The sequence below is a fragment of the Poecilia reticulata genome, chromosome 2, assembly GCF_904066995.2.
Source record: "Poecilia reticulata chromosome 2, P_reticulata-male-v2, whole genome shotgun sequence".
NCBI lineage: Eukaryota > Metazoa > Chordata > Actinopteri > Cyprinodontiformes > Poeciliidae > Poecilia > Poecilia reticulata.
In genome coordinates this window covers 13,709,222-13,737,077 of record NC_088831.1, presented here as the reverse complement: position 1 = coordinate 13,737,077, position 27,856 = coordinate 13,709,222, and the positions used below count along the sequence as shown (strand labels likewise).

The 27,856-nt window shown below is 41.2% G+C and overlaps 1 protein-coding gene and 2 long non-coding RNA genes across 4 annotated transcripts; 2 read left to right on the top strand and 1 right to left on the bottom strand.

Moving 5' to 3' along the window:
- Positions 1–203: 203 nt before the first annotated feature.
- LOC103457171 (NLR family CARD domain-containing protein 3-like) lies at positions 204–27,274 on the bottom strand. Of its 2 annotated transcripts, XM_081612880.1 has the most exons (8): positions 26,582–27,274; positions 25,218–25,314; positions 24,175–24,456; positions 18,482–20,267; positions 16,408–16,587; positions 14,370–14,543; positions 13,698–13,853; positions 204–1,336 (listed from the first exon to the last, which is right to left on the bottom strand). In XM_081612880.1, exons 2-8 carry the CDS (start codon positions 25,243–25,245, stop codon positions 1,312–1,314), a joined length of 2,631 nt encoding a protein of 876 aa, XP_081469006.1. In that variant the 5' UTR covers positions 25,246–25,314; positions 26,582–27,274; the 3' UTR covers positions 204–1,311. The 2 variants fall into 2 exon arrangements, with proteins under 2 accessions (XP_081469006.1, XP_081469009.1); XM_081612883.1 differs by lacking the exon at positions 26,582–27,274 and having other exon boundaries at positions 25,218–25,355.
- LOC145554095 (uncharacterized) lies at positions 4,937–5,419 on the top strand. Its single transcript, XR_014090136.1, has 2 exons — positions 4,937–5,139; positions 5,380–5,419. It is a non-coding gene; the product is annotated as an uncharacterized LOC145554095 (long non-coding RNA).
- LOC145554097 (uncharacterized) lies at positions 9,000–11,913 on the top strand. The gene is made up of 2 exons (XR_014090138.1): positions 9,000–11,633; positions 11,874–11,913. It is a non-coding gene; the product is annotated as an uncharacterized LOC145554097 (long non-coding RNA).
- Positions 27,275–27,856: the final 582 nt, after the last annotated feature.

The window sequence follows — 27,856 nt, the reverse complement described above, 5'->3', positions numbered from 1 at the left end:
GAAGGACAGTCGCTGCTTTAGATCTGCAGCTCCGTGTTTATGCCCTCTAGTGGCTAAACGTGGTAATTACAATTGCAATGACGTTGGAAAAATTATACATATGCTTCCTGTGAGATCATTCAAAATAAAACGCCGGAAACTATTATAGTACATTCATAATTTGAAGCAGTTTAAGAAGTTGGAGGAAAAACAACATTGATTAATTAAATGGTTCTCATGTGTTTTATTTAAACACCTTCAGGATGAATAACACAAAACAAACTTCTACCTTAATTAGAAGTTTTAAAAAGCTCAGATCAACTTCACAGGATGTTTCTGTTTTGACTAAATAAAGCTGTAAAAGTAAAGATGAAAACTTTAAAATATATATTTTATTTCAATAATCTAAATGTCATAGACGATTAAAATAAAGGTGCAGTTGCTATATTTGTATGCAGTCAACTGAAAAGAAAAAAAGAAAATTAAAAACTTTATTGGCCATGAATCCATATTACATTAGAATAAATATGAAAACAAATACCATGAAACAATCAGCACCTTGTACCAGTAATTCTCTGAGGTCTGAATAAATCAGTAAATTCATGATGTGATACATCGAGTCCTAAAGTTCTCTAGAAAACTCAAAACATGAAATATGGACTTAAAAAGTAAACCACCAAAATAAACTGAGAAATATTAAAGAATCAATGACTATGACTTAATTATTTAGAGATTTCAGAATGACTATAAAAAGATAAAAATATGTCAAATCTATATTCATTTTCAGATAAAATGACGGATGTTCCTAAAAACTGCTCTAAGATCAGAGTTTCTGTGGGACATCCAGGTCTAAACTGGTTAAACTGGTTTCTGTGATGGAAGCTGAAGTTTCTCTGCAGTTTCCAGTAAAGCATATTTTTATCTGTGGAGCTTTGAGGAACATTTTCATGTCAACAGAAGAAGAAGCAGCAGAGAAAAGAGGTTTGAAGTGTCTTTCATGATTCAAAGCTGAACTGAAAATGATTCCCATGTTTCCATTCTCTGATCATTTCTGGTTCCAGGATGAAAATGAATCAGAGAAAAAAGATCAACTTTCCAGTTGAATCAAGTTCAGATCAAAACTCCATGAAGCCTCTAAATGGAGCCCAGTTTGAATCGGATCTTTATTGATCCAAAGAGATAATATCAGACACTAAATGACAGACATGAGAAAATAAACAGGAGGAAAATCTTTGAGGTCAAAGGTCATCATCATGATCCAGTCAGAGTTTCTTTAGACTGAAAGTGCTGAAAGTTCAACCTCTGAGATCAGCAGGACACAGAGACCATTCTCTACAGGAACACATCTCCCGCCCACCTGCAGAGAGAAGAAGGATGGAGAGATCAGATCAGTGAGTGTTTCCAGCCTCTCCAGCAGCAGTCAGTGACGCAACACATCCAGTAGATGGTTTCCAGGCAGCAGTCAGATTGATCTCAGAGCTGTGACCAAGATGAACCTGATCAGTTGTTTCCTGTTGAACTGATTTCAACAGGAAATAGTTCACTAGCAAGGACCACGCCACAAACCTGTATGTTTAAAGATTTATGAATGCATTAGGGATTAAGGGGTGAGGGAATGAAGGGATGGAGGGATGAAAGTATGAAGGGATGGACGATCTTGATTCGGTTGTCTGGGAGAATGACGGAGGGCTTGGGATGTGGACACTCTGAGTGGGGGTATGTCTTCGGGAGGCGGTTCCTCTTATTTATTCCCGAGCCAACATAGGAGCCCCAAAAGTGTCTGATTTGAATTGAGATGAGAAAGGGATGGGTTGTGAAAAATCACTGAGGTTATACAGATGCGTGAAAGGTACGCCTGTAATGACTGGCGAACTAAAACTTGAATCGTCTTGTAGGAGATAGGGATTACGGGATGCTGATGTGAGGCGTGGACCTTGAGAAGAAATTGTTGCTGAATTTCTGATCTGAATGCGAAGATGGGCTCATATGGGTTGAGGATGGAAGAGATGAAGTAGGTGAGAGAAAGCGAACTGATTGGTTAACTACTCTGAAGACTGATGTCTAAATGTTATGACAATGAATACCTGACGAGTATGGGTGGATGTTAGGTCTAAACCTTACATTTGTTCATCAACTCTGGAATAAAGAGACACAGACAAAGATGAGCAATATACTTGCAAGGAGAGTGCTCGGAAACTATTTCAGTCACAATCTCCAACTACACTCTAAAACAGTTCCGCTCTCACAAGCTTTTTATTTAGTTCAGGAAACGCCCTAGTTATATGCTATCTCAACTGCTAAAGGGAGGGGAGAAACCAGTTGAGACAAATTTGATCAGTTCTTGCAGGCAAGCAAACATCATGTTCCAGGAAGATAAAAATATCACAAGGGTGCAGTGCATCAGCTGCAGCTGCAACAGTTTATGCAGAAACGAAACTCCTCTTACAAGCGCCTAAAAAAGTGTCACACATATAGGTTATAGTAACCCACAACTTGAGCTGAACTTTTCCACTCAACCAATGTCTCATAGCTGAACTTTTCCACTCAACCAATGTCTCACTTAATTCCTTTAAACATTAAACAGACATTTGACAAATGATAATATTTACATTTATGAATAATTATTCTAACAGTGGATAAAGAATTATGCTTGAAGAAAGGAACGGGGGAGTCGGTTGGACATTATAGAAGACAGAGGAATCAGAGATCAGTGAATTTCTGAATCTGAAGCTGAGAGTCGGAATTTGAAGGAAATGATGGAACATCGGGGATGTTCTGAGTTACTGGAATGTGAGCTGTTCGAACCTGGAACTGATGCTGCGCTGAGACCTGAATGAGTCCGAATAGAAAAAAGTAAGCTTTTTACGCTGTCCGTGTCCCCAAAGTTTCGCTGCCGTAATGATGAATTCAAATGCGAGGTGAAATGGATTCTAGGCTGTTTGTTTCGTCCGTTTGTTTCTGGAATGGCTGCCAAGCGTCGGAGGGAGTTGGATATCTTCGGGTTGAAGAGAAGTTATTGTAGGAGAGAAAACTAGCCTACTTTTGGCTTCCGTGGCTACAAGTGAGATGACTGAGTTAGGGCTTAGGAGCCGATTGAGATGAGAACGATAGTAGATAATGGATGGATGGATGGAGATTGAATTTGGAATGTCTATGCGGGAGAGAAACCCTTGGATGAATCTGTAAGAGAGAATTAAACTCTCCATTAGGATAATGTCTGAGGTAGGAGTGAGTGCGTACACCTTGGTTTGAATTGAAGAAATTGTTCTGGAAAGCTGGGAGAGGACTGGGACTGAGGAGTCGGAGAATCCTGCAAGGAGGCTGACGTGGATTGGTGGGCGGCGGGTTGCAGCTGGAGCCTGAGCTTCCGGGATCGTTGAGGTATTGCAGATCATCTTGCCCCCGGGTATGGGACGGCATGGCCCAATTGTCAGGCCCTCGGAAGTTGATGGGCTTTCGAGAAAGATTGATGTCCGAGTTTTGGGTTGATGTGAAGGGAGGGCGGGCGGGCGTGGGGGATAGCCGTTTCTCGTCGTATAGAGAAAGGGATGGATGGATGATTGTGGATAGGTATAGAATGAGGATGGATGGATGAATGAATGAGTGGATGAATGGAGGGCGGGAGGGATGGATGTGAATGGATGAGCAGATGTGGATGGTTGAATGGACGGATGGATCTGAAATGGAATGAATGGATGCGGGTAGAGGGATGGATGGATCAATGATTGAATAATTTGGTGGGTGGATGGAGAGATGATGGGGGAAGGACGGAGAGATGTGAATGGGTGGATGAGGATGGATGGATGAATGAATGAATAAATCAGTGGGTGGATGAGTGGATGGAGGGATGTGAATGGATGGATATGAGGATGGGTGGATGAATGAATGAATAGATTGATGGGATGAATGAATGAATGAATGAACAAATTAGTCAGTGAGTGGATGGAGGGATGTGAATGGATGGATATGAGGATGGGTGGATGAATGAATGAATAGATTGATGGGATGAATGAATGAATGAATGAACAAATTAGTCAGTGAGTGGATGGAGGGATGTGAATGGATGGATATGAGGATGGGTGGATGAATTAATGAATAGATCAATGGGATGAATGAATGAATGAATAAGTCTGAGTGGATGAATGGATGGAGGGATGGATGGAGAGATGTGAATGGATGGATATGAGGATGGGTGGATGAATGAATGTATGAATAGATCAAAGAGTGAGTGAATGGATGGAGGGATGGATGGAGGAATGTGAATGGGTGATATAGGGATGGATGGACGGAGGGATTGATGGATGAAACGAGGATGGAGAGGGAGAGTAATGGTACGAGTAGTTGCTGGATGAGAGAAGTGCCGCATAAACTGCGAGAAAGACATGCAGGGGTGAATGCGGACGTACGATTCGGGTTGAAAGAGCCCAGTCTGACCCTTGATAAAATGGTAGAAAGCAGCCTGATATCTGGGCTACGGAGAGCATGCGATGTAGACGGGAGCCTGATCTTCTAGATTGAAGAATCATATGAAGAATGATGAAGAGATAGCTATGGAATTCAGACCTGGGACCTGGATACTTGATGTGAAGTTCCTTTGAGGTTTGCGGCGAGATGTGGACGTCCTCTACGATTCTGTTGTTGAGAGAGTCGTCTCTTCTGCCGTCGTCTGTTGGGGTGGCAGCATCGGAGTCAGGGACCTAGAAGTTCGACGGCCTGACGAAGATTGGTTCGGTTCTGTAGAAGACTAGAGATAATTTGGATGGCTCTGGCTGAGCCGAAATGCTGTGCTTGTGTTTGGCTAAAACCTAGAATATAGAGCACATCGCTATGGTTCTAAGGTCTCTGCTCTGGCTCCCTGAAGCTCGGAGAGTAAACTAAGAATACTGCTAATAGTTTATGATCCTTGAATGGCTTACGCGAAATACGTAGAGATTTGCTTTTGAGATGGTTATGTTCCGTTTTGAAGTTATAAATGTTGTTTTAGTACGTGTACAAGAAAAAGGGGAGAGAGCCTGTCCTTTCATGTTATTTTCAGGTACTACAACGTAGTAAGTTTTTTGTTGTTCAAAACAAAACTTTATTAAACGGTAGAAATAGGCACCGTTAGTGTCCGTTAGTGTAAGTTACTGTTGAAATCTTTCATGTATGGTTGCATTGCCGGTATGTATTAAGTTTGTAACTTTGTAACATTGTTTCTGTTTAGCGATGGCGCTCTAATGTGTTGTTTTAAGGTAGAGTATGTTTATGTTAATTAGATGCGAGGTTATCGTGAGGTTATCAGGTGCGCAATTGGTAGCCTAGATGTACGCATATAGATGTGATGATCGGTAGAAATTGAATGTAGTGTATTTTATGCTGCATATGATCGCATATTTACTGTATTTTTTGTCTTGATTTCAGTTTTACCCTTTTTATTGTCATTAAACCTGCTGACAACGTCCTTCGGTCTTCAGAGTCGTGACATGAGAAAGGCGTTAGAAAGCCTTTGCATCAGACATGCACCAGTAACGGCACAGTAAAACGGCAGCGTCCTCGCCGAAGAAGATAACGCAGTTGTTGAAGCTAGAGTGAAGCAGACCACTACTACGCCTTAACGCAGCACGGCATACAGCAGTGATCCTGCGAACGTCACCTAGTCAACGTCGCCATGTCTAACAAGACGTCATCCCTTAAGACCCGGTCCGAGGCTTCCAGTGTCTCCTCTACAAGCTCTGCAGCAGCCAAGGCAAGAGCAAAGGCGGAGGCAGCCAAAGCCCGTCTCAGTTTTGCAGCTAAAGAAATTAACTTAAAAGTAGAAAAAGCCAAAATTGAGGCATCTATTGAATTTCTACAACAAGAAAAGGATGTAGCTTCAGCTATTGCAGAAGCGGAGGCATTAGAAGCAGCTGTTGCCACACAGATAGAAGCACGCAGCAACCCATGTTCTTCATTAACAGATGACCGTACTGAGCAATATGTCATCAGCCAAGCTAAATTTGTAAAAGAAGAAGAAAATACTGATTTTCAGCAAGCAGAAGAGGAAAATGCACTTCAAAATAAACCAGAGTTCACTAACAAAGAGTTATTACACTCTGAAAAAGATGATTCACGGCAAGTTCCAGTCTGTCCTTCCTGTTATCTCGACAACCCCCAAAACCCCCCAGTCATTACCAGGTCTCCACATACTAATAAAGATTTCAGACCCAACTGGTCAAATCACATAGAAGAATCTAACTTCTACAATGCTAGACCCCCACGCCAAGAGTCTCGAGACTCTAATGTAAGTGATTTTATTAGATATTTTGCTCGTCGTGAAATAGTAACAACAGGGCTTCTCCAGTTCAATGACAAACCTCAAAACTTCAGAGCTTGGAAACGCTCCTTTGAAAATGCCATAAGGGGTTTGGATCTAACAGCAAGTGAGGAGATGGACTTGATGTTAAAGTGGCTCGGAAAAGAATCTGCTGAGCAGGTGGAGCAAATTAGGGCTATACACATCAATAACCCAGTCAATGGCCTCAACATGATCTGGAACAGACTTGAACAATGTTATGGTTCGACTGAAGTGATTGAAGATGCACTTTTTAAAAGAATTGATGCATTTCCAAAAATCACGCCCAAAGACTACACAAAACTGAGGAAGTTTAGTGACCTGCTCATGGAAATGCAGTGTGCTAAAGAAGAAGGAGACCTCCCTGGTTTGGCTTTTCTGGATACAGCAAGAGGAGTAAATCCTATTGTCCAAAAACTTCCTTTCTACTTGCAGGAAAAATGGATTACAGTAGGAACTAACTACAAACGCACAAGAGGTGTGCCGTTTCCACCATTTAATGTGTTCGTGAACTTTGTCACACAAGAAGCGGATGCTAAAAATGATCCCAGCTTTAACTTCGTGTCATTGCTTGATGTTTCCAAATCAGACAAGCCACCTTGGAGAACAAACAGACAAAAAGAGATTTCAGTGCACAAAACTGATGTTGTCTCTTACTCAAATGCAGATAAGCATAGATCTGAGAACAAAGCTGTGGATAGTGACAGGATTTGCCCCATTCACAAAAAACCTCACTCTCTCTCAAAATGCAGGACATTTCGTATGAAAACACTGGACGATAGGAAAATGTTCTTAAAGGAGAACAATTTTTGTTTCAAATGCTGTGCCTCATCTTCACACATCGCAAAAGACTGTAAAGTCAAGGTACAGTGTTCTGAGTGCAACAATGAGAAACACTGCACTGCTCTCCACCCAGGGCCAGCTCCCAGGCTAAGAGAAACTGAACCTGCAGTAGAGCATGGCGGGGAGCCTGACTCCACAGAACTAGAAGAGATAACTTCCAACTGCACACAGGTTTGTGGCATGAATAAAGCAAGAAGATCATGCTCTAAAATCTGTCTTGTTAAAGTGTATCCAGCAGGCAACCCACAACAAGCAGTAAGGCTCTATGCTATCCATGACGAACAAAGTAACAGATCTTTAGCACGTCCTGAATTCTTTGAAGTATTTAATGACTGTGGACCCAGTTCTCCTTACTCACTTAGGACATGTGCTGGAACTAAAAGTACAATGGGAAGGAGAGCTACAGGTTATGTAGTGGAAGCCTTGGATGGCTCAGTCCACATTTCACTGCCTACTCTTATTGAATGCAAAGGCATCCCAAATGACAGAGATGAGATACCCACACCCAGTGCAGCTATGCATCACAGACATCTGAAGTCAGTAGCTCACCTCATCCCTGAACTGGACTCTAAAGCCCCTATCTTAATTCTCCTTGGACGGGACATTATTAGAGTTCACAAAGTCCGTAAACAGATAAGTGGACCTAACAACGCACCCTATGCACAAAAATTGGACCTCAGATGGGTCATAGTAGGAAACGTGTGTGTTGGTGATGTTCACAAAACCCTTGCAGTAAAGACTCTGTTCACAAATGCCACTGAGAAGGGTCGTCCTACAATGTTTGAACCGTGCCCCAATGTTTTCAATATAAAAGAGAGACATTGTGAGATTCAAGTTCCATTCAACTTCAGCACCCAGTTTGTGGACAGCGCTTGTGAACCAGACCACTTAGGATGTAATGTATTCAAACAAACCAGGCATGACAATTACATCTCACCTTCCATTCAAGACAAAGTCTTCTTGAAGATAATGAAAGAAGGACTAACAAAAGACAATGACAATAGCTGGACAGCACCTTTACCTTTCAAACTACCGCGCCAAAAGCTCCCTAACAACAGACCGCAGGCCCTGAAGCGACTGATGTCACTTGTTCGTAATTTTAAAAAAAATGAGGAAATGAAGGAACACTTTGTGACTTTCATGGACAAAGTATTCAAAAACAAACATGCAGAAATTGCCCCTCCACTAAAAGATGGAGAGGAATGCTGGTATCTGCCACTATTCGGTGTTTACCACCCCCGTAAACCCAAACAGATCAGGGTCGTCTTTGACAGCAGCGCCAAATACGAGAATGTATCACTGAATGATGTGTTGTTAACAGGACCTGATCTTAACAACTCTCTGCTAGGTGTTTTAATGCGCTTCAGAAAAGAAGCTGTAGCCTTTACAGCAGACATTGAACAGATGTTTTACTGTTTCAACGTTCATGAGCAAGACAGGAACTACTTGCGCTTTCTGTGGTTCCGCGACAATGACATTTCCAAAGATATTGTGGAGTATAGGATGAGAGTCCATGTCTTTGGAAATAGCCCATCACCAGCAGTGGCAATATATGGCTTGCATCAGTCCGTTCTACACAGCGATTCGGACAGTGATCCAGAGGTGATACAGTTTGTCACACGGGACTTTTACGTCGACGACGGACTCAAATCTCTTCCCACCATTGAAATGGCTGTGTCCCTACTCCAAAGAACCCGTGACACACTTGCAAAGTCAAATCTCAGACTGCATAAAATAGCAGCCAACAGAAAGGAAGTGTTAGAGGCATTCCCTACACCAGATCATGCTAAAGATCTAAAAAACCTGGATTTTGAAGCTGATTCATTCCCAATGCAACGTAGCATGGGCCTCGTTTGGGACTTAGGTAGAGACTGCTTCACCTTTCAAATACCAGATGAGAAAAAGCCCTTCACAAGAAGAGGTGTGTTATCAACAATTAACACCCTTTATGATCCATTAGGTTTTGTAGCGCCTATCACTATACAGGGAAAGTCTATTCTACGTGAACTCACAGTTGAAAATGGAGACTGGGATGCTCCATTACCTCCAGAAAAGGAAGAGTCCTGGACTCTCTGGAAGGACTCGCTTAAACAACTATCTAACCTGATTATTCCTAGAACATACACAGACATTTCTCCCTCAACAGCCACAAAAAAAGAGTTGTGCGTTTTTTCGGACGCCTCTACTAAAGCAATAGCAGCAGTGGCTTATCTAAGAGTGACAGATGCAGAGAAAAACTGTGAAGTAGGGTTTATTATGGGCAAGGCGAAGCTTGCACCACGCCCAGATCACACCATACCAAGACTAGAGCTTAGCGCTGCAGTATTGGCAGTACAGCTTGCAGATCTAATCACAGATGAACTTGACCTCGAACTAGACTGCACTATATTCTACACAGACAGTAAAGTAGTCTTAGGTTATATCTACAATGAAACTAGGAGATTTTATGTCTATGTCAGTAACCGTATAACTAGGATCCGCAAATCTTCTCAACCAAGCCAGTGGCATTATGTAGCTAGTAGTCAGAACCCAGCGGATCACGCCACTCGTTCTGTTCCTACATACCAGTTGCCCTTTTGTAACTGGTTCACTGGCCCCAGCTTCTTACTCCAACTCCAAGAGTTTCCAAATGACTCCTACGATCTTGTGGACCCTAACATGGACTCAGATGTTAGACCTCATGTAACTACTCTCCAAACTACAACTTCAACCAGGCAACTTGGTTCTGAAAGATTCAGTAAGTTTTCTACTTGGAGATCACTTACCCGTGCTCTTTCAAGACTACTACATGTCGTCCACAACTTCAAATCACCACCAAATACAAACAATCACTGCAGTGGTTGGCATTACTGTGAGATAGGACTCACTGTGGATGAGTTTAAACAAGCTCAAAATATTGTGATTCGAGCAGTACAACAGGATGTGTACTCTGAAGAGATCAAGTGTGTACAAAAGCATGAGAACTTACCCAAAAACAGTCTTCTTAAGAACTTAGACCCTTACCTGGATGAAAATGAACTCCTCAGAGTAGGTGGTCGTATCACTGACTCAAACTTGACTCATGGTGAAAAGAACCCACTTCTAGTTCCAGGCCACCACCATGTTGCAGTTCTTCTCATAAAGCACTATCACAGTCAAGTTCATCATCAAGGTCGCTTGTTCACAGAAGGAGCTATACGCTCTGCAGGATGGTGGATAGTGGGTGGCAAAAGAAAGGTGAGCACAATCATTTACAATTGTGTAACCTGCAAAAGACTTAGGGCTCCCTTGAGCACACAAAAAATGTCAAACCTCCCTCCAGACCGTCTTGCAACGGACCCTCCATTTACCAATGTTGGCTTAGATGTGTTCGGCCCATGGTTTGTGTCTTACCGACGTACCAGAGGAAGTGTGAACCAAAACAAAAGGTGGGCTGTCATTTTTACATGCCTGAGCATTAGGGCAGTTCACATCGAGGTGATAGACTCACTCGACACATCTAGCTTTATTAATGCATTTAGACGGTTTCTGGCTATAAGAGGACCTGTAAAAACTATTCGTTCTGATCGGGGTACTAATTTTGTCAGTGCATGTAAGGAACTGAAAATCCCCTCAAACTTGGATAATGTAGCTCTACAGACCTATTTAAAGGAAAATGGATGTACTTGGACTTTCAATCCACCGCATGCTTCCCATTTTGGCGGGTCATGGGAAAGAATGATAGGCCTGGCACGGAGAATTTTAGGCTCTATGTTTTCCAAACTCAAGACCACAAAACTCACTGATGACGTTCTCATCACCTTCATGGCAGAGGTGTCAGCTATTATAAATGCAAGACCTCTTGTCCCAGTCTCTTCAGATTCAAGTGACCCTTTCATCTTGACTCCAGCTACTCTTCTTACGCAGAAAGTTATCCCTCTTCAGGCTCCAGCTGGCAACTTTACAGCTTCGGACATTTACAGACACCAGTGGCGTCAAGTGCAGCACCTGTCAAATGTCTTCTGGGACAAGTGGAAGAAAGAATTTCTTCCTACTCTCCAGCCACGTCGCAAGTGGCAATCCAACCAACTTAATGTGATTTTAGGAAGTGTCGTCGTACTCAAAGACAGTCAAGTACCAAGAAATGAATGGCCTCTTGGACTTATAACTCAGGTGTTTCCAAGTAAAGATGATAGAGTACGTAAAGTAGAAGTTAAGGTAGCCAAAGCAGATGGTTTAAAAAAGTTTGTAAGACCTATCTCAGAAATTGTAGTTTTGGTTCCTTCATAAGATATTTTTTTGCAAAAACCCAATTTGTGGCGTTTATTCACGCCAGACGGGGAGTGTTCCGTTTTGAAGTTATAAATGTTGTTTTAGTACGTGTACAAGAAAAAGGGGAGAGAGCCTGTCCTTTCATGTTGTTTTCAGATACTACAACGTAGTAAGTTTTTTGTTGTTCAAAACAAAACTTTATTAAACGGTAGAAATAGACACCGTTAGTGTAAGTTACTGTTGAAATCTTTCATGTATGGTTGCATTGCCGGTATGTATTAAGTTTGTAACTTTGTAACATTGTTTCTGTCTAGCGATCGCGCTCTAATGTGTTGTTTTAAGGTAGAGTATGTTTATGTTAATTAGATGCGAGGTTATCGTGAGGTTATCAGGTGTGCAATTGGTAGCCTAGATGTACGCATATAGATGTGATGATCGGTAGAAATTGAATGTAGTGTATTTTATGCTGCATATGATCGCATATTTACTGTATTTTTTGTCTTGATTTCAGTTTTACCCTTTTTATTGTCATTAAACCTGCTGACAACGTCCTTCGGTCTTCAGAGTCGTGACATGAGAAAGGCGTTAGAAAGCCTTTGCATCAGACATGCACCAGTAACGGCACAGTTATTTGAATAATGTTCGCATGATCCCCGGCCTGAGAAAGCCGAGCATCTTGGTTAGAGGTTTCTTCAGATTTGTGTAGTACAGATCGCTGCGGAGTATCTTTCCTGCCAAGGTACGACAACATCGTTAGAATTTGATGGTGAAAATGATGGTGAAGCGGGAGAGGGATGTTCTGGTATGTTATTGCATGAAAGGGACAGAAGGGAGAGCTTTGATTATGCATGTTAGAGGGATGAAGAACGAAGAGAGAAGAAGAGAACGGAGGGCGGATGGTAGTTGGTTTGGAAATGGAGTGAAACCTAATGTAAATCGCTACTGCTCAGACTGGTAGCGGTGTAAAGACAAGTGAAGATGTACTACTGACCTGCTGAGGTATTATGGAGTAGACAAACTTTTTTTTTTATATATATATGAATTTGAACTTTGAGAAGCTTGGGATTATAGTAATGAAATGACGATGCAGACAGGGTCTTTGGACTGAGAGGATGCAGGCAGAGAGTGTGATACAACCTGGCTCCGCTATGGGAGCTGTCGGTGCAGGTAGAGGTCTGAATCGGAGCGAGTGAAGGCGGAGGTGACGTCATCGAGGATGCTGTTGGACAAAGCGGGAGCCTGGTATGTTTGAACTTCGGTGGTGGTGGTGCGGTTGACTGTTGAGTTTCGGAGGAGGAACGCTGAAATGAGGATATGTTTGTGATGCTTGGCTGAGAGGCTCTGGAAGTTCGCGGTGATCCGAGAAGAGTCTGGCACTCGGGTGGAGGTCTGAGCCGGCGTCGGAAATGACGTCACCGGAGATCGTGGATGAGGAAACGGACTTGAACTTGCTGGGCGGCTGAAAAGGATTAGTTTCTCCTGTAGAGAGCGTTGGAGGCGAGGAATTGAGACTTGGGTGGGTTGATGCGCCTGCGATGCAGTGCTGAGGTGAAGAAGTGCTGGTGTTGTTTAGCTGAATGGCTCTGGGCGGTGCCCCGGAAGAACGAGCCTGCTGTCTGGCGTCTCTTGGCCTTCTGCGTTCGCTGAACTGGAATGTTGGAGGTGAAGGGCGAACCTCGGACTGATGTAGGAATGGCGCTGATGAGGTGCGAGACGGAAGATGAAAGAGCATGCAGCGTTTGCTACTTGGAGCTGACTAATTGCTGGAAGAGGAAAAGAATGTCCGCGGCGGATGGAATATTGAAGAACATCGTCTGAATCTGAAGGGAAGAGCTGGGTAGCCACGTCGCTTTCAGTGGCGAGTTGAATTGTAGGCTTGTAATCGTAGCGGAAGTCACGGGTCTGACGTTTGACGAAACACGACAGACTGAGTAGAGTGGGTGAGCAGAGTTTAAATAGGCCGCTTGGAGAGTTAGAGGTGTGGTTTGGGCATGGCCCTGCTCCCGAAACTAAGTTAAAGTATTTAACTCCACTTTGATGAATGAGGACCACTGTCTCTATACATGTTGGACGCTGGAGTCCAGCTGGACTTCCTGGAGACATGGACACAGCAACTACACTCATCTTCACACCAACACAAACACAGGAACACAACAAGCTGCTGCTCCTCTGATTGGCTGATTGCTGTCTCTGTGTCCAATCAGGAAGCCTGAACCATTCTCCTCCCACTGAGAAGCTGCAGCTTTACTGGGAAAACTGGATCTTTGCTTTGATGCTAACTGGGTTTAGTTCAGTATGCTGACAGCAGCTGGACTCACTACAAACATTTACTTACTGTAAAGTCTCTACAAGACCCTTCAGCTGCTGAACATCTGAATCATTCAGGTTTTTGTTTCCGCTCAGGTCCAGGTCTGTCAGACGGAGGCTGTTGGACTTCAAAGCTGAGGCCAGAAAATCACAGCTGATCTTTGACAAACTGCAGTCCATCAACCTGAATAAAGAATAAAAGATGAGCTGAAGCCAACAGGATGCAGGTGAACCAGTTAATCCAACAGAACCAGTTAAAGATTCTCATGAATATTAAAGCCAACAAGCTGCTGCTTCAATAAAGACCTGCTGACTTCAGAACCAGAACCTGGTACTGGATCAAGTTGTGTTGGAGGATTTTATCATTCCAGGCTCTGATCAAAGTGTTGAAGCATCAATCATTGATTATTGATTTGTTCCTGTCAGATTCCAGGAATTCACTTTCCTAGACTGGGTTGAATGACCTTTGACCTGTTTTACCTGAGAGGGATTTCTACACACTGGGGGTCTGAATGCTGCCCTGTTCTGACCTCAGACCAGCAGGTCCAACTCAGTTACACAGAGGGACTAAATTAAACTCTGGATCCAAGTCCAGGAACAAAGTCAGAAAATATTTATTAGAACAGAAGATATGAACTTTGATTTTATGATGAATTATATCTAATTATTCACAGAAATATTAACTGAACTAAAATCTTACTCCAGACTCTCCAGTCTGCAGCCTTCAGTCTGTAGAAAACCACAGAGCTCCTTCACTCCAGAATCTCCCAGGTTGGTTTCTCTAATGTCCAGTTCTGTCAGATGGGTCGGGTTGGACTTCAGAGCTGAGAACAGAGAAGTCCAGCTGGTCTCTGACAAACTGCAGATATCCAATCTGAATCAAGAATAAAAGATGAGCTGAAGCCAACAGGAGTTAAAACTGACATATGAACAAATAAATAATGCATCCATCCATTTTCTTACACCCTTGTCCCTTAGTGCGGTCAGGAGGGTTGCTGGTGCCTATCTCCAGCTAGCGTGCTGGGCGAGAGGCGGGGGACATACTGGACAGGTCGCCAGTCTGTCGCAGGGCAACACAGAGACACACCACAATGCACACACACACACACACCTAGGGGCAATTTAGACAGACCAATTAACCTGACAGTCATGTTTTTGGACTGTGGGAGGAAACCGGAGTACCCGGAGAAAACCCACGCATGCACAGGGAGAACATGCAAACTCCATGCAGAAAGACCGGGGCTGGGAATCGAACCCAGAACCTTCTTGCTGCAAGGCAACAGCTCTACCAACTGCGCCACTGTGCAGCCGTAAATAATGCAAATGTAGAAAACTAATTTCCCAGAATGTAAAAGAAACACGATGAACTGATTCTAACATCGGATCCAGTCAAATTGGTTTAAAGAGTCCAAACCAGCAGAACCAAAACATGTTACCATGACGTGTTGTTAGATGTTCTGAGTCCTTCATCAGAGACGCTGCAGAAATGGGAACATTATCATAAAGGAACAACCTGATTGTGAAGATGAGTCATTTTTAAATCTATTTTCCAGGTGAACCACATGAGAATGATTTCAGTAACTGCTGAAGCTTGTTGCACACAAAGCTTTACAAAGGTAAGATCTCATTTCCTGTCCTACAAAATAAGAGCTGAATCAAGATGTTTGAACTAAATGACTTTAACACCATAACCTTCACAAAGTCAGTATTTACTGCAGGACTGTTAATTAATGATCTTTATATTATTTCTGTCTCCTTCATGTCCAGGAACTCTGCCAGTAGACTGTGGTCATCCTGATAGAGTCTGACTGTCAGAACTAACTCAGATTTCCTCTGGAAGCTGCTCTCAGTGGTTTGGAGGACGACTGACTTGTAATTTGCTCCATCAGTGGAATTGACACTAAAATGGAAACTCATCACTTGCTTCCATGTTGTTTTGCTTCCTGCCAACATAAAACTCCTGCATGAGATGCAGCTCCATATGAGCAGGCAGTCAAGTCCCCAGAAAGCTTCCCTGTTTCTAGGAACCATTTCATCCAGAGTTGGTCGACTTTCTCTGTCAGACTGTGAACTTTTAGTCTGAGCACGTGCAGAACCTCTCCTAACACACCTGGTCCACATTCATGTGCTGCAGTCTCTGCTGGTTCTGATGTCTGGACCAGAAAACTCATGTCCTGAAGAACCTGCAGCCTGTTGAGCTCAGAGAAAAACTCAGTGGTCTGGATTTTTTCAGACGAAGCTGAAGTTGGTTTCTGATTGCAGCTTCTCATTAAAGAAATATATAAAGGGCAATCCCGCCTAATTTTTCACTTCCTTCAGGACATTTCGTCTTTAATATTTTTTAGATGTTTCATTAATGATGATTTGAACTGGTCAGTGTTTGTGGCTCGACTCTGGAGGAACAACATTTTATTCTGGATGTAAAGATGACAATCAGAAATAAAACAATCTGAATCTTTACAAACCAAACTGAAACATCTCCATCATGAATCAACATCATTTGAATTATTTTACTCATTTTTATTCATCAGTCAAAAACATTTTAAAGTAAAAAACTGAAAAACAAAGTTCAATAATCTCAAAGTCTAAAATAAGAAAAATCAATTTATAAGGTAAATTGTTTTTGAGATTTTATTCTGATATTAAAACATATTGAAAAAAATTATTAGAATTAAATTATTATTCTAAGGATTAAAGTATAAATAAATTATTTTATTAGATAAATAGAGAAAACAAACCTCAGTTTCTTCACTTTACTGACTGAACTCTCTAGGATCTCAACCAGATTCTTCATATCAGAGTCTCCACCTCTCAGTATGTTGATCTCACTTATTTCCAGTTCAGTCAGATCTGGGTTGGACTTCAGAGCTGAGGCCATAACTTCACATTCAGCTTTTAGGAGCTCACAGCCACCAAGTCTGGTGAGAGAAGAAATAAATTCAGTTCTAATGAAATCAATCTGGATCATAAACAGACTAAAATATAACAGTGATGTCATCATCTGATCAACATCTGATCCTCAATTTACTGAGTTTGACCCGACAGAGTCTGTTCCTGATTAAACTCTGGGTTTGTTTAGCCCATATCTGCTGCTGCAGCATCTAGAATGCTCCTCATCATTAATAATAGTAGTATATTCTATAGAAATATGGCTCCCAGCAGCAGCTTATTAAATGCTGCAACAGAAGAAACTGGGAGCAGACCAGACACAGTTGTGTCTCCATTCATCTGCTGGATTTGATGCTTTAACAAAGTAGAAAGTGGACAGTCGTCAACCTGCTTCAGCTAAAAGCTTCAGATTGTTCTGGTCGTCCTGCAGAGCAGCAGCAGAACCGGTCCTGCTGCTCCTTCAGGTCTGGACCATCCTCTGTTGATCTGAGAGGAACTGGGACAAACTGGTTGGCAGAGGGACACATGTCTCTACAGTGGTCTGTCCATCGTCTCAGAGGAACAAAGGTTTGGATGTCAGAAGAAATTGTTGCTGAACTCCTAAAGAGCTGAAGAGCAAAACCCCTGAAGGAGACAGAGCGTTTGGGTCCAGCAGCATCTTCATGGTGAAGCAGTGAAAGTTCTCCAGGAACTGAAGAGGCTGGGATGTCTAAAGAGTTGAAGCTCATGTCTCTGCAGGTCTTCATGGAGGACCAGCTAACAGCTTCAACAAAGGCTGCAGATGAAGAGTTGATGAGGAAAATGGTTCCAGCTCTGGTTACAAAGTTCTCAGAGCTGTGGGAGGATCGGACAGAAACTAAGACTTGTTCTGGAACCAGACAACAATCACCACATTTTGGTCTCAGTTACAAACTCAGAGGAAACTAGTGGGAGGAGGAAGAGGCAGTCCACTAAGTTTCTAACTAGTTTTCATGACAACAAAGGCAATTCTCTATTTTAAAGTTTCCATCAAACCTAAACAGTGATTTTATAAAAACAGTGAAAGATCCTAAAGTTGAATTATGGAGTAGCAGCCCAATCAACCCCAGCTCCAGACGAGTTTAAGAGGGGGGTCATTGACTTATTTTGGGGGCCGGGGGAATGCATCTACGTAGCTGAACATAAACATCTGTAGCCTACAGGCTACTTGTTCATAAGCATAAGGTGCTTAATTATTAACTAGTCATCTTTTAACTAACATTATCCGTATCCAACAGCTTTAATCAAGTCAGATGGTAAGTTTGGGCAAAAACAGTGAAAAGTTATTTGCATTTTGCTGGTTTGCTGCCATGATTCTAACACACCTGCGTAGCTCTGCACAGCAGCAGCAGGTCTCCTTCGCTGCCGCATAGGTGTAAACCCAGCGCGAGCGTCACAGCGTTCACGTTGCGTTTGAGGCGGCTCGGAAAAACAGGTTACAACGTTAACAACGGATTAAACAGTTTTAACTGCTGAAAAAAGCCACAGAATACATAGATATGGGAAGCGAGGAAGCCCCTACTGTATCAAATTGACATAGGAATAACAGAGTGTTGTCTAATTTAAGGTAAAAACAACAAACAGCTTCCAGTCCACGGGGGCTCTGTGGGCCTCGGCCAAATGAAAAGGAGTTTAAAGTTAAAATGTGTCTGGCAGATTGGATCATTCAGAGAAAACAGATTTTCTAGAGTTCTCAAGGTTTTCTATTCATTTAAACATGAAAACTGATAAAACATTTCCATGTTGGAAATGTCTAAAACGATGTTTGAATGGCTGAAACAGTCCAAAGAATGAAAGGAGTAGTTAAAAACCAAAATCATCCAGACGCAAACTGAAGAAAGAAGAAGAAAAAGGAGGACAATAGTGCTGAATCAGCATTCACACAGTGAAAACATCTGGACTCACCGAGCCTTTCTGCAGTTCCTCACAGCTGGAACCAGTCTCTGTCGTCCCCATTGTGATGTGTTGTACTTCTCCAGGTCTAACTTCTCCAGAACCTCTGACATCTGCAGCATGAAGGCCAGAGCTGAACAGTCAGTCATTGAGAGCTCCTTCCCTGAATCCAGCAGCCGTTGGATCTCCTTAGTAAATGAGAGGTCGTTCATCTCCACCAGACAGTAGAAAATGTTGATGCTTCTGTCAGGAGAGATTCTATCAGTGTTCATCTTCTTCAGGTTGGTGATGATTCTCTGGATGGTTTCTGAACTGTTCTCTGTCTGACCCAGCAGATCTTCTAAGAGTCTCTGGTTGGACTCCACAGTGAGACCATGAAGGAAGCGGACAAACAGGTCCAGGTGGCCATTTTTACTGCTGAGGGATTTCTCCATGACTTTCTTCATGAATTCATCTAGAGATGTTTCTCTGTATTTTTCCCTCCAGGGCCATTTCAACCATGTGAACGTAGGGGTGTCATGTTCTCCCAGGAACGTCTTGATCACCTCTGACTTCCGGCTGGTGAAGCAGTGGAGCATGTAGACTGCAGCCAGAAACTCCTGGATGCTCAGATGGACAAAGGAGTAGACAGAGATGTTGCCCAACCCACTCTCCTTTTTAAACATCTGAGTGAAAACTCCTGAGAACAACGCAGCATCTTTGATGTCGATGCCACACTGTTCGAGGTCTTTGTCAGAGAAGATCAGGTTTCCCTTCAGCAGCTGATCAAAAGCCAGTTTTCCTAGAGACTCAATCAACTTCCTGTTCTCTGGACTCCAGATTGATTTTGTCTTTGATCCTCCATCATACTTTTTCTCTTTAATTTTGGTCTGAACCAACAAGAACTTGATGTACATCTCAGTCAGGGTCTTGGGCAGCTCTCCTTCCTCTCTAGTCTTCATCATTTCCTCCAGAACTTCAGCAGTGATCCAGCAGAAAACTGGGATGTGACACATGATGTGGAGACTTTTTGATTTCTTGATGTGGGAGATGATCCTGTCATCATCATCTCTGAATCTCTTCCTGAAGTACTCCTCCTTCTGGGGGTCAGTGAACCCTCTGACCTCTGTCACCATGCCAACACACTCAGCAGGGATCTGATTGGCTGCTGCAGGTCGTGTGGTTATCCAGAGGAGAGCAGAGGGAAGCAGTTTCCCCCTGATGAGGTTTGTCAGCAAAATATCTGGTGAGGTGGACTTATTAATGTCAGTCAGGATCTCCTTGTTGTTGAAGTCCAGACTAAGTCGACTCTCATCCAGACCATCAAAGATTAACAGAACCTCGAACGCTTCAAAGTTGCTGATTCCTCTGGTTTTAGTGAAGTGGTCATGAATGAGTTTCACCAAGCTGGTTTCTTCTTTCAACATATTCAGTTCTCTGAAAGTGAATGGAAATATGAAGTTGATGTTCTGGTTGGTTTTGCCTTCAGCCCAGTCCAGAGTGAACTTCTGTGTTAACAGTGTTTTCCCAATGCCAGCCACTCCCATGGTCATTACTGTTCTGATTGATTGATCACTGCCAGGTGGGGCTTTAAAGATGTCTTCTCTTCTGATTGTTTCTTGTTTCCTGGATGCTGTTTCTATGCGTCTAACTTCATGCTCCTGGTTGACCTCTCTAGTTAACCCCTCTGTGATGTGGAGCTCTGTGTAGATCTGGTTCAGAACGGTTTTGTTTCCATGTTCAGTGACGCCTTCACAGAGACTCTGGAACTCCATCTTCAGATGCTTTTTAAGCTCCTGTTGACATAGAATATCAAAATCTAAAAAAAAAGAAAAAAAGAGAGACAAACACAACATGAGACACTTCAGCTAAACATAAGGAATACAATTATTTTTTATAATTTGTGTGTCAATTTTAATGAAGGAAAAAATTTATATAAATAAAAAACTATTAAAAATAATTATTGTCATCTAAAGAAGAAAGTCATTCCAACTTCAGTGTTTGAGAAGAGAGAAAATTCATGATTAAATTTGAGCTTTTCTGAAGAAAACAGTCTGGAGCTCACTGAGGTGAGGGATAAAAGAAAAGGTAAATTAAAAACAGGTTTGTGCTGCACAGAGATGATTAGAATTAGTTTTGCTCATTAAAATTCTTTCATGGTTTTTCTCTAATTGAAGGTTTCAGTTAATCAGACATGTTTCCCACAGAGCGACCTCTGACCTTTGAGGCTCAGAGTTTTATTAGTGTTTAATTTGAAATTGCTTTCTTTTTGAGCACTGTCTGCAAGCTGGAAACAAAGAACTAAACTGGCCACGTTATTAGGCACACCAGTCCACTTACTAGTTAATGGTTTTTGATAGAAAGGCAGCAATAGCTGAGATGAAATCTCGTTACAGCAAATGCATGGAACCATGAAGGGATCCAAGATTAGTTGTGACAATAGACTGAGAAACACTTACTGCAGATGCTATGAAAACAGTGTAGGCTGTTTCATTTTGATAAAGTTAAACAAAATATTGTCACTTGGAAGTCAGCATGTTGTTTGTGCTGCAATGCATTCTGGGTTGATACAACATAATATACTTTTCTGATCCCTAAAGAGAAATTGCTTATTAAATGCTCAACTACTCCATCAAAGGTGCTACATTTTAGTAAATACAAATATAACCAAAAGGAATATAAAATTTATGAAAATATATACACAAATGTAATATTATAATTCAAATGTGACCACCCATCCATCCATCCATCCATCCATCCATCCATCCATCCATCCATCCATCCATCCATCCATCCATCCATCCATCCATCCATCCATCCATCCATCCATCCATCCATCCATCCTCTGTTCACCCTTGTCCTGGGGTCAGGAGGTGCTAGTGCCTATCTCCAGCTAACGTTTCGGGCGAGAGGCAGGTTCACCCTGGACAGATCACTAGTCTGTCAAATATGACCTAAACATAAAATAACTAAATAAATAAAATAAGCAGGCACATGGAAATGTGTTAATATATGAATAATTATATAATGAATCCAGAATGAACTTAAATTTAAAGACACTCTGAGTTGGGCATTGTATAATCTTATGGCTACATGCAGGAATGATTTCCTGTGGTTAATTTTTGGTGTAATGAGTCTCTGCCTAAAGGTGCTTCTGTAACCGACCATCACGTCATGAAGTTGATGAGACTTGTTATCCAGAATGACCTGCACCTTTGACAGGACCGTTCTCTCTCTGTCAGAATCCAGCTCCACTCCAACAACGTCACTGGTCTTGGTCTCCTCCACCTTCAGCCTGAAGGATGGCACTGCAACCACAGACTCAGAACATCCTGAGCAAAGTCCAGCAGATGTTGAAGGACATCTGACTACACCAGTCTGCAGGGAAAGCCTCCAACACAAACATGTCTGGGCAATGCCACTGATCGTTCTTCTGTCTGCTTGCCCAAACTTACACTTCCTCTTATTTTTTATTGCCTTTGATTCTATAAAATGAATAGTCAAACCAGTGGAGGGACAAAATATAGCTTAGTGATGGGGTTGCTATATACTGTATATATTTTTTCTGATGAACATTTTATTGAATTTTTATTACAACACCGTCCATTCTCTGTACAAGCAATATCCACCAGCAATTACATCAGCATAGTAACAGAGCAATGGCGAACCAACACTAATCAGTAGAGAACATTAGAAAAAGGAAGGGAAATTAAGAACATTAAATAAATAAATAAATGGGGGCAACCCTGTTCATATAAAAAGTAAATTACGTAGCACAGGTTGGTCAGCTTTTATTTATGTGGGGCATTCTGCATAGTCCACTCATCACGGTCAAATCAAACTCCACTGGGGCCTCATGCCCCCACCACCACAACCTTTAATTGGGCCCCTGCAGTCTGAATAAGTATGGGTCCCAATTAAGGTGCAAGAGCTCCATTTTATTTAGTACTCTGTATGAAAGGTGCTCTAGTGTAGCTAATCTGTCAAGTCGATTAAGCCATAAAGTAATAGTGGAATAGAGGTGGCCTTCCATCGAGAGACAATCAGTTTACGCCCCAACATTAATGCAGTCTGGACCCATTCTGCAGTGTTAGATGGCAAATGTTTAAGGGGTGATGGGTCCCTCAAAATGAATAATCTAGGGAGAAAACTGAATATTTTATTGTATAATTGATTAAACATATTTGTAAATCACATATCAGAAATCTTGAGCTTCAGGGCAATTCCAAATGGATCAGTGGGCCTGTGTCAGTCTGGCATCGCCAGCATTTAGGTGACTGTATAAGACTTTCTCTATGTAATCTATGTGGTGACCAGTACGTTCTATGAAGTAGTTTGAATTGTACTTATCTTGTTTTATATTCCCTAGACATTTGTTTGATATTATGAAGTATCATTTTCCATTCCTGATATGTGAAAGTCGAACCAACATCAACTTGCCAGGTTGATAGTAAAGCAGGGAGCCCTTTGCCTATATCCTTTACCAAAATTGAGTAATATTTAGAGACTACATGGTATCCCTCTGAGATTTTCCTAAAACGGGAAACATAATCTATTTGCAGTAGGTGTAGATGGAGATCCATAAATTTCATGTAGTTAGTGGCAAAGCTTAGGTACCTCCAGAATTGATTTTCTGGGAGCTGAAATTATATTTTTAGCGACTTAAGGATTCCCCTTTTATGCTCATTCTTTTTGGGAAGATTTCCATCAATGGTTATCTAAATATGTTCCAGATTTGTGTTTGTCACTTTGAAGAATGAGCAGCAATAAAGAACAGAGAAATGATGCAGCTGTGGTCAGAGTTCTGTCAGAGAGCAGTTTGCACAAACATGACCAAACTAAATAATATTCGCTTGGTGTGATGCAAATTTTATTTTTCATTTCAATTTAAAAGAAATAAATAAAATTCATATGTGGCTATTGGTTTACATCTTTTGATTGCATTACATAAATCTTAATGTTTAAAATGCATGTTTAAAAATAAAGTGCCAGAATGTAATTATATAGCAAAATAATCAGCTGATTTGAGTCTTTATCATTATGTTTGGGTCAGCAATAAATTTCTATGAAACAAAGTGAGATATTTGGGCTTATTTGAGTCCATGAGAACCACAACCTGGAGGTTCTCCATTGGTGAGTGTTGCTGCAAACATCAGCAGAGAGTTGACCACAGCTGCTGCTGCTCAAGTTCCACACACAAGGCGAGGAACAGAGTGGATAATGGAAAAGCTCACTGGGGCAGAACTGAACGTAATGATAACTGATTAGAGAGAGATCTGCCAATGGAAAAGCACATTAACTTGATACACATTTGAGTAAAAGAAGAAGGTTTTGTTAGTAGCATGTAGACTACAAAAATCTCACATTTAAAAATAAATGTACAAAAGCATTAATTTCACCTGCACTGGGTGCAAATTTTCCGGAAAACCTTTTCATTGTCATTTTGCATCAAAAAATATCATCATAATCCATATTTACCTGTCAATTTTTACAATGATAATGGCAGATTCAGTTGCATTTCATTTTCATTCTGTTTAATTAATATCCAACAAGCTGAGCTGAGAATCCATCGTGTCATCAGACATCAAGCAGATTAATATATTTAACTTTTTCTCTGTGGTGACAAATTTTGAAATCAGGAAATATTTGGAAAATATTTATCATTTAGAATTTCATCAAAGACAATAGAGGCTACAGAAGTAGCTTTAATGAACTGTGTGTCTCACCTTTAGCAGAGGAGTCAGAGGACAAACCCAGCTGGTTGGACAGAGTCGGATCTATGTGATGAAGACGTTTGATCATGATTTCACTGGCTCTCTGTCCCTTCATCGTCACAGCATCGATGGTTTTCCGGGCCTTGTTCGCTGTGCTTTTATTCTCTTCGAGTTTCGCCCGTTTCTCCAAATGATTAAAGACACCATCTGTTTCCAGGTCATCAAGGAGCTGAGTCAGGATTTCCTCAGAAACTCTCCTCACAAACTCAGGGCGAACATCTGAAAGTTTTTTCTCTGTAGGCAGAAACAGAAACAGATTCATTCAAACTGACGTCTGAGAGAAAAACATGATGAAGATCAACTATTCATGTTGCTCCATCCAGAGATTCAGAGTCTGTTGATCAGCTCCTCAGGTCTAAACCTGTTGTTGTTTCTGCCTCATATTTGAGTGACGACCACTGATTCTGTCTACTTGAGACCAAATGAAGCTTCTGCTTCATCACTTTCTTTCCTCACTGCAGGAACAACAAGAAAAGAAACTCCTTCTAAATATAGAGCTGCACTATTTTAGGAAAACAGGAAACTATGATATTATTGGTGAATACTGTGATGAAAATATTGAACAATTAACAAACATTTTCATCACTTCTCTTTCTTTACCATCATCATCAGGTCTTCATCTCCGTCTCTAAGCTTTATTATCTCTTTCAACAAATGTTGGAATAAAAGACACAACAAGTCTTTATATCTGAGATAATAAATTATGAATAAATTATGTGATTACTGGATAAATAAATTATAGTAAATATTGCTGAAGTATCAGAGCTGCTGGCCTGTTCTTCTCACCGGTTCCTTTTAGTTCTGTTTCCATCTGAGTTCAGTTTTTACCTTCATGTTTCACAGAAACTCACAATGTTTCCACCAGAGCTTCACTGAACAGGAAGCATGAAAACAATAAAGACACTGAGGCTGAGCTTCATCACATGGCAGCAACACAGGCTGTGATTGGTCAGTTTTTCCTTCATGGTGGTTCATTTCTGCTTCTGATCACTTACCGAAATCCACCTCCTGCTGCTGCGCCATCTTTTACCTGGAATATATATATGAACAATTCATAGCTGCTTGACTTCCTGCTGCTGCGCCATCTTTCATCTGGAAAATATGAAGGATTCATTAAGGTGAGACTTTATTTCATAAATAATTTACTTTGGTCTTATGAAGTTTGGATGGAAACTAAAGATACCAGATTAATACACGCTCCCCAACAGAAAATAATATTTATGTAACTAGAAAGCCATAATATATCAGTATGTAAATTGAATCACAATAAAAAAAAAAATTATATGAACATTCATTTATCATATTTTACTTCATAAGGAACAATATTCCTGTTAATTTTCTGCACTGACTGTCAATCATTCTAGGATTTTATTTCCTTCAGGCTGAAATGAAAACATCTTTAAATCCTGCTTGTTGCTTCTGACTGTAATGTGTAGCTGCTACCACCAGGTGGCAACATCAGCTGCAGAAAGCTCCTCCAGAAAGGAGTCTGGCCTCCTGCTCAGGTGTTTAGTTGTCAGGTGAGTAGATTAATCCCTGTTTCTCTGCATCATCATCACGATGAAGGTTCTCCTCTCCCTCAGCTGAAGTTTTTTCGCTTTGGACAGAAAGTCCATGTTTCTGTCTCTGACCTCCAGAACCTGCAGCCCATGAAGCAGCTGGTTTAGCAGCACAATTGCCGTGAATTAGCAGCACTGCTAGCAGTTAGCCGCTCCAGTCATAAAGAAAGAAACGGTTCAGCTGTGGTCAGCTTTCTGACGACGCTGACTGTGTGAAACACTGGAGCTGCATAATATTAACATGTGATGTGAATATTATTTTTCATTTGGATTTAAAACAATACTAATAATAAAGTTTATGGGGGTGATTTCATCCATCAATTCCCCCCAAAAAACTTTTTTGGATGTTGAATTTACTAAAGCAGCATCACAAATAAAAAGGTTGAACAGTTCATAATATTATAATCAGTTTGTTTTTATTTTAGCTTGATCATCTGAAACATTTAAGAATTATAAAAAACAAGCGTCTCAGATCTAACCGCCTCTTGATCTCAGACTTAAAGAACTATAAACATGTCTGCTCATTTTCTGACTCCGTTAAAGCAAGAAGTTTTGTGGTTCAGTTGGAATCAAAACCTCCACAGTAACCTTTGTTTTAACAGAGATCAGAGTAAGTTTGTTCATCAAAGAACCAGAAACAATTATCAACACATTTATTGCTGCTGACACCAAACAATGTAAACAGGAAGTTACTCTGGAACAAAAATCTGTCAGAGAATCAAACAGTTCTGACTTTTTCTCTTCGTAGAGAGAAAAACTCACTGAGCTGCAGTGAAGTTTCAGTAAAATGTGATTTTTACCTTCTACTCTGAGACAGACTTTATTTAATTCACTCGTTCGTCAGAGTTTCTCTTCTCTTCCTGCTACCTGGTGAAGCATGAAACTCAAGAGTTTCTTCCTTCCTCATTTACAGGAAGTCATCTGGGTGTCTCTGAGAATCTCACTGCAACTAACAGAAAGTAACATTTGTTTGTCTACGAACAACAAATGAAAAAAGTGGCAAAAGTTATAGCTTGAAGAAAGGAATGGATGGTCGTTTTATAAAATCTAAAAGAAAATTGGAGAAAGAACAGAAACAGGAGAGAAAAGATCATTATTTCATGAGTGCTTTGAAGAGCTCATTATTTTTGATAGGGAAACATCAGTGATTGTGGGGAAGATGAGACAATAGAGCATCTTATTTTACATTGCAAGATTCAGAGAAACAAGTTAATTATGAACCTTAGTAATATAAAAAATTAATTTGACATTGTTGATTTATTTCTGAAAGATTCAAGAAGCAGAGGATATCAGGCTATATTTGATTTTTTTAAAACAATTTTTCAAAAACTTGGGACTTTTTAATTTTTTTTAAGTCATGTGGTCCACACTCCTGACCAGTGGTGGGAAGTAACGAAGTACAAGTACTTCGTTACTGTACTTAAGTACAATTTTCGTGTATCTGTACTTTACTTAAGTAGATTTAATAATGGATACTTTCTACTTTTACTCCACTACATTTTACAGTAAGTATCAGTACTTTCTACTTCACTACATTTCTACAAAGGTGTCGCGTTATTCGTTACATCCAAGTCGCGTTGCTCTTTTTTTCCATTAAAATGTGAAGTTCAAGGACTTAAGATGGCGCCGTAAAATCCGAGCAATAACGTTCGTGTCTGTTGTCACCCTTTACTCGCACGCGGAGCTCCAGACATGCGCAGTGGTTTCCTCTTAGCGGGAGGCAATGTCTGTCTAATCGTCAGTAATATAATAGCGCTGCATAAATCATAAGATATGGCGACATATAAAATCAGCAGCGCTTCGCTTGCACAGACGGTGGGGACTTCGTCCAACTTTTAGCGTCACTTCGAAGGAAAGCTTAAAGAAAGGTAAGCTCCGTGGACGTGATGCTAGCAAAGCTAGCTGTACTGACTGAGACACACATGTTGCATCTGCGATGAAAAAAAGTTGTCACTCATGCGCTGAGTTATTGAGTGGAGGTGTTGACTGAGGTGTCTTATATATGGGACAACGCTGCGACCAAAGTCTGCATTGATATGATATTCAGGAACGATCCGATTGTTCTGGACGGATCT

What these genes read in the sequence shown, in the direction of transcription:
- LOC103457171 (XM_081612880.1), bottom strand. Translation starts at nt 25,245, where the DNA reads ATGGCGCAGCAGCAGGAGGTGGATTTCG. An exon ending in CTCTGACTCCTCTGCTAAAG is followed by an intron (nt 20,268 to 24,174) that starts GTGAGACACACA and finishes CTTTTTTTTTAG; the next exon opens with ATTTTGATATTCTATGTCAA. An exon ending in AGTAAAGTGAAGAAACTGAG is followed by an intron (nt 14,544 to 16,407) that starts GTTTGTTTTCTC and finishes TTCTTGATTCAG; the next exon opens with ATTGGATATCTGCAGTTTGT.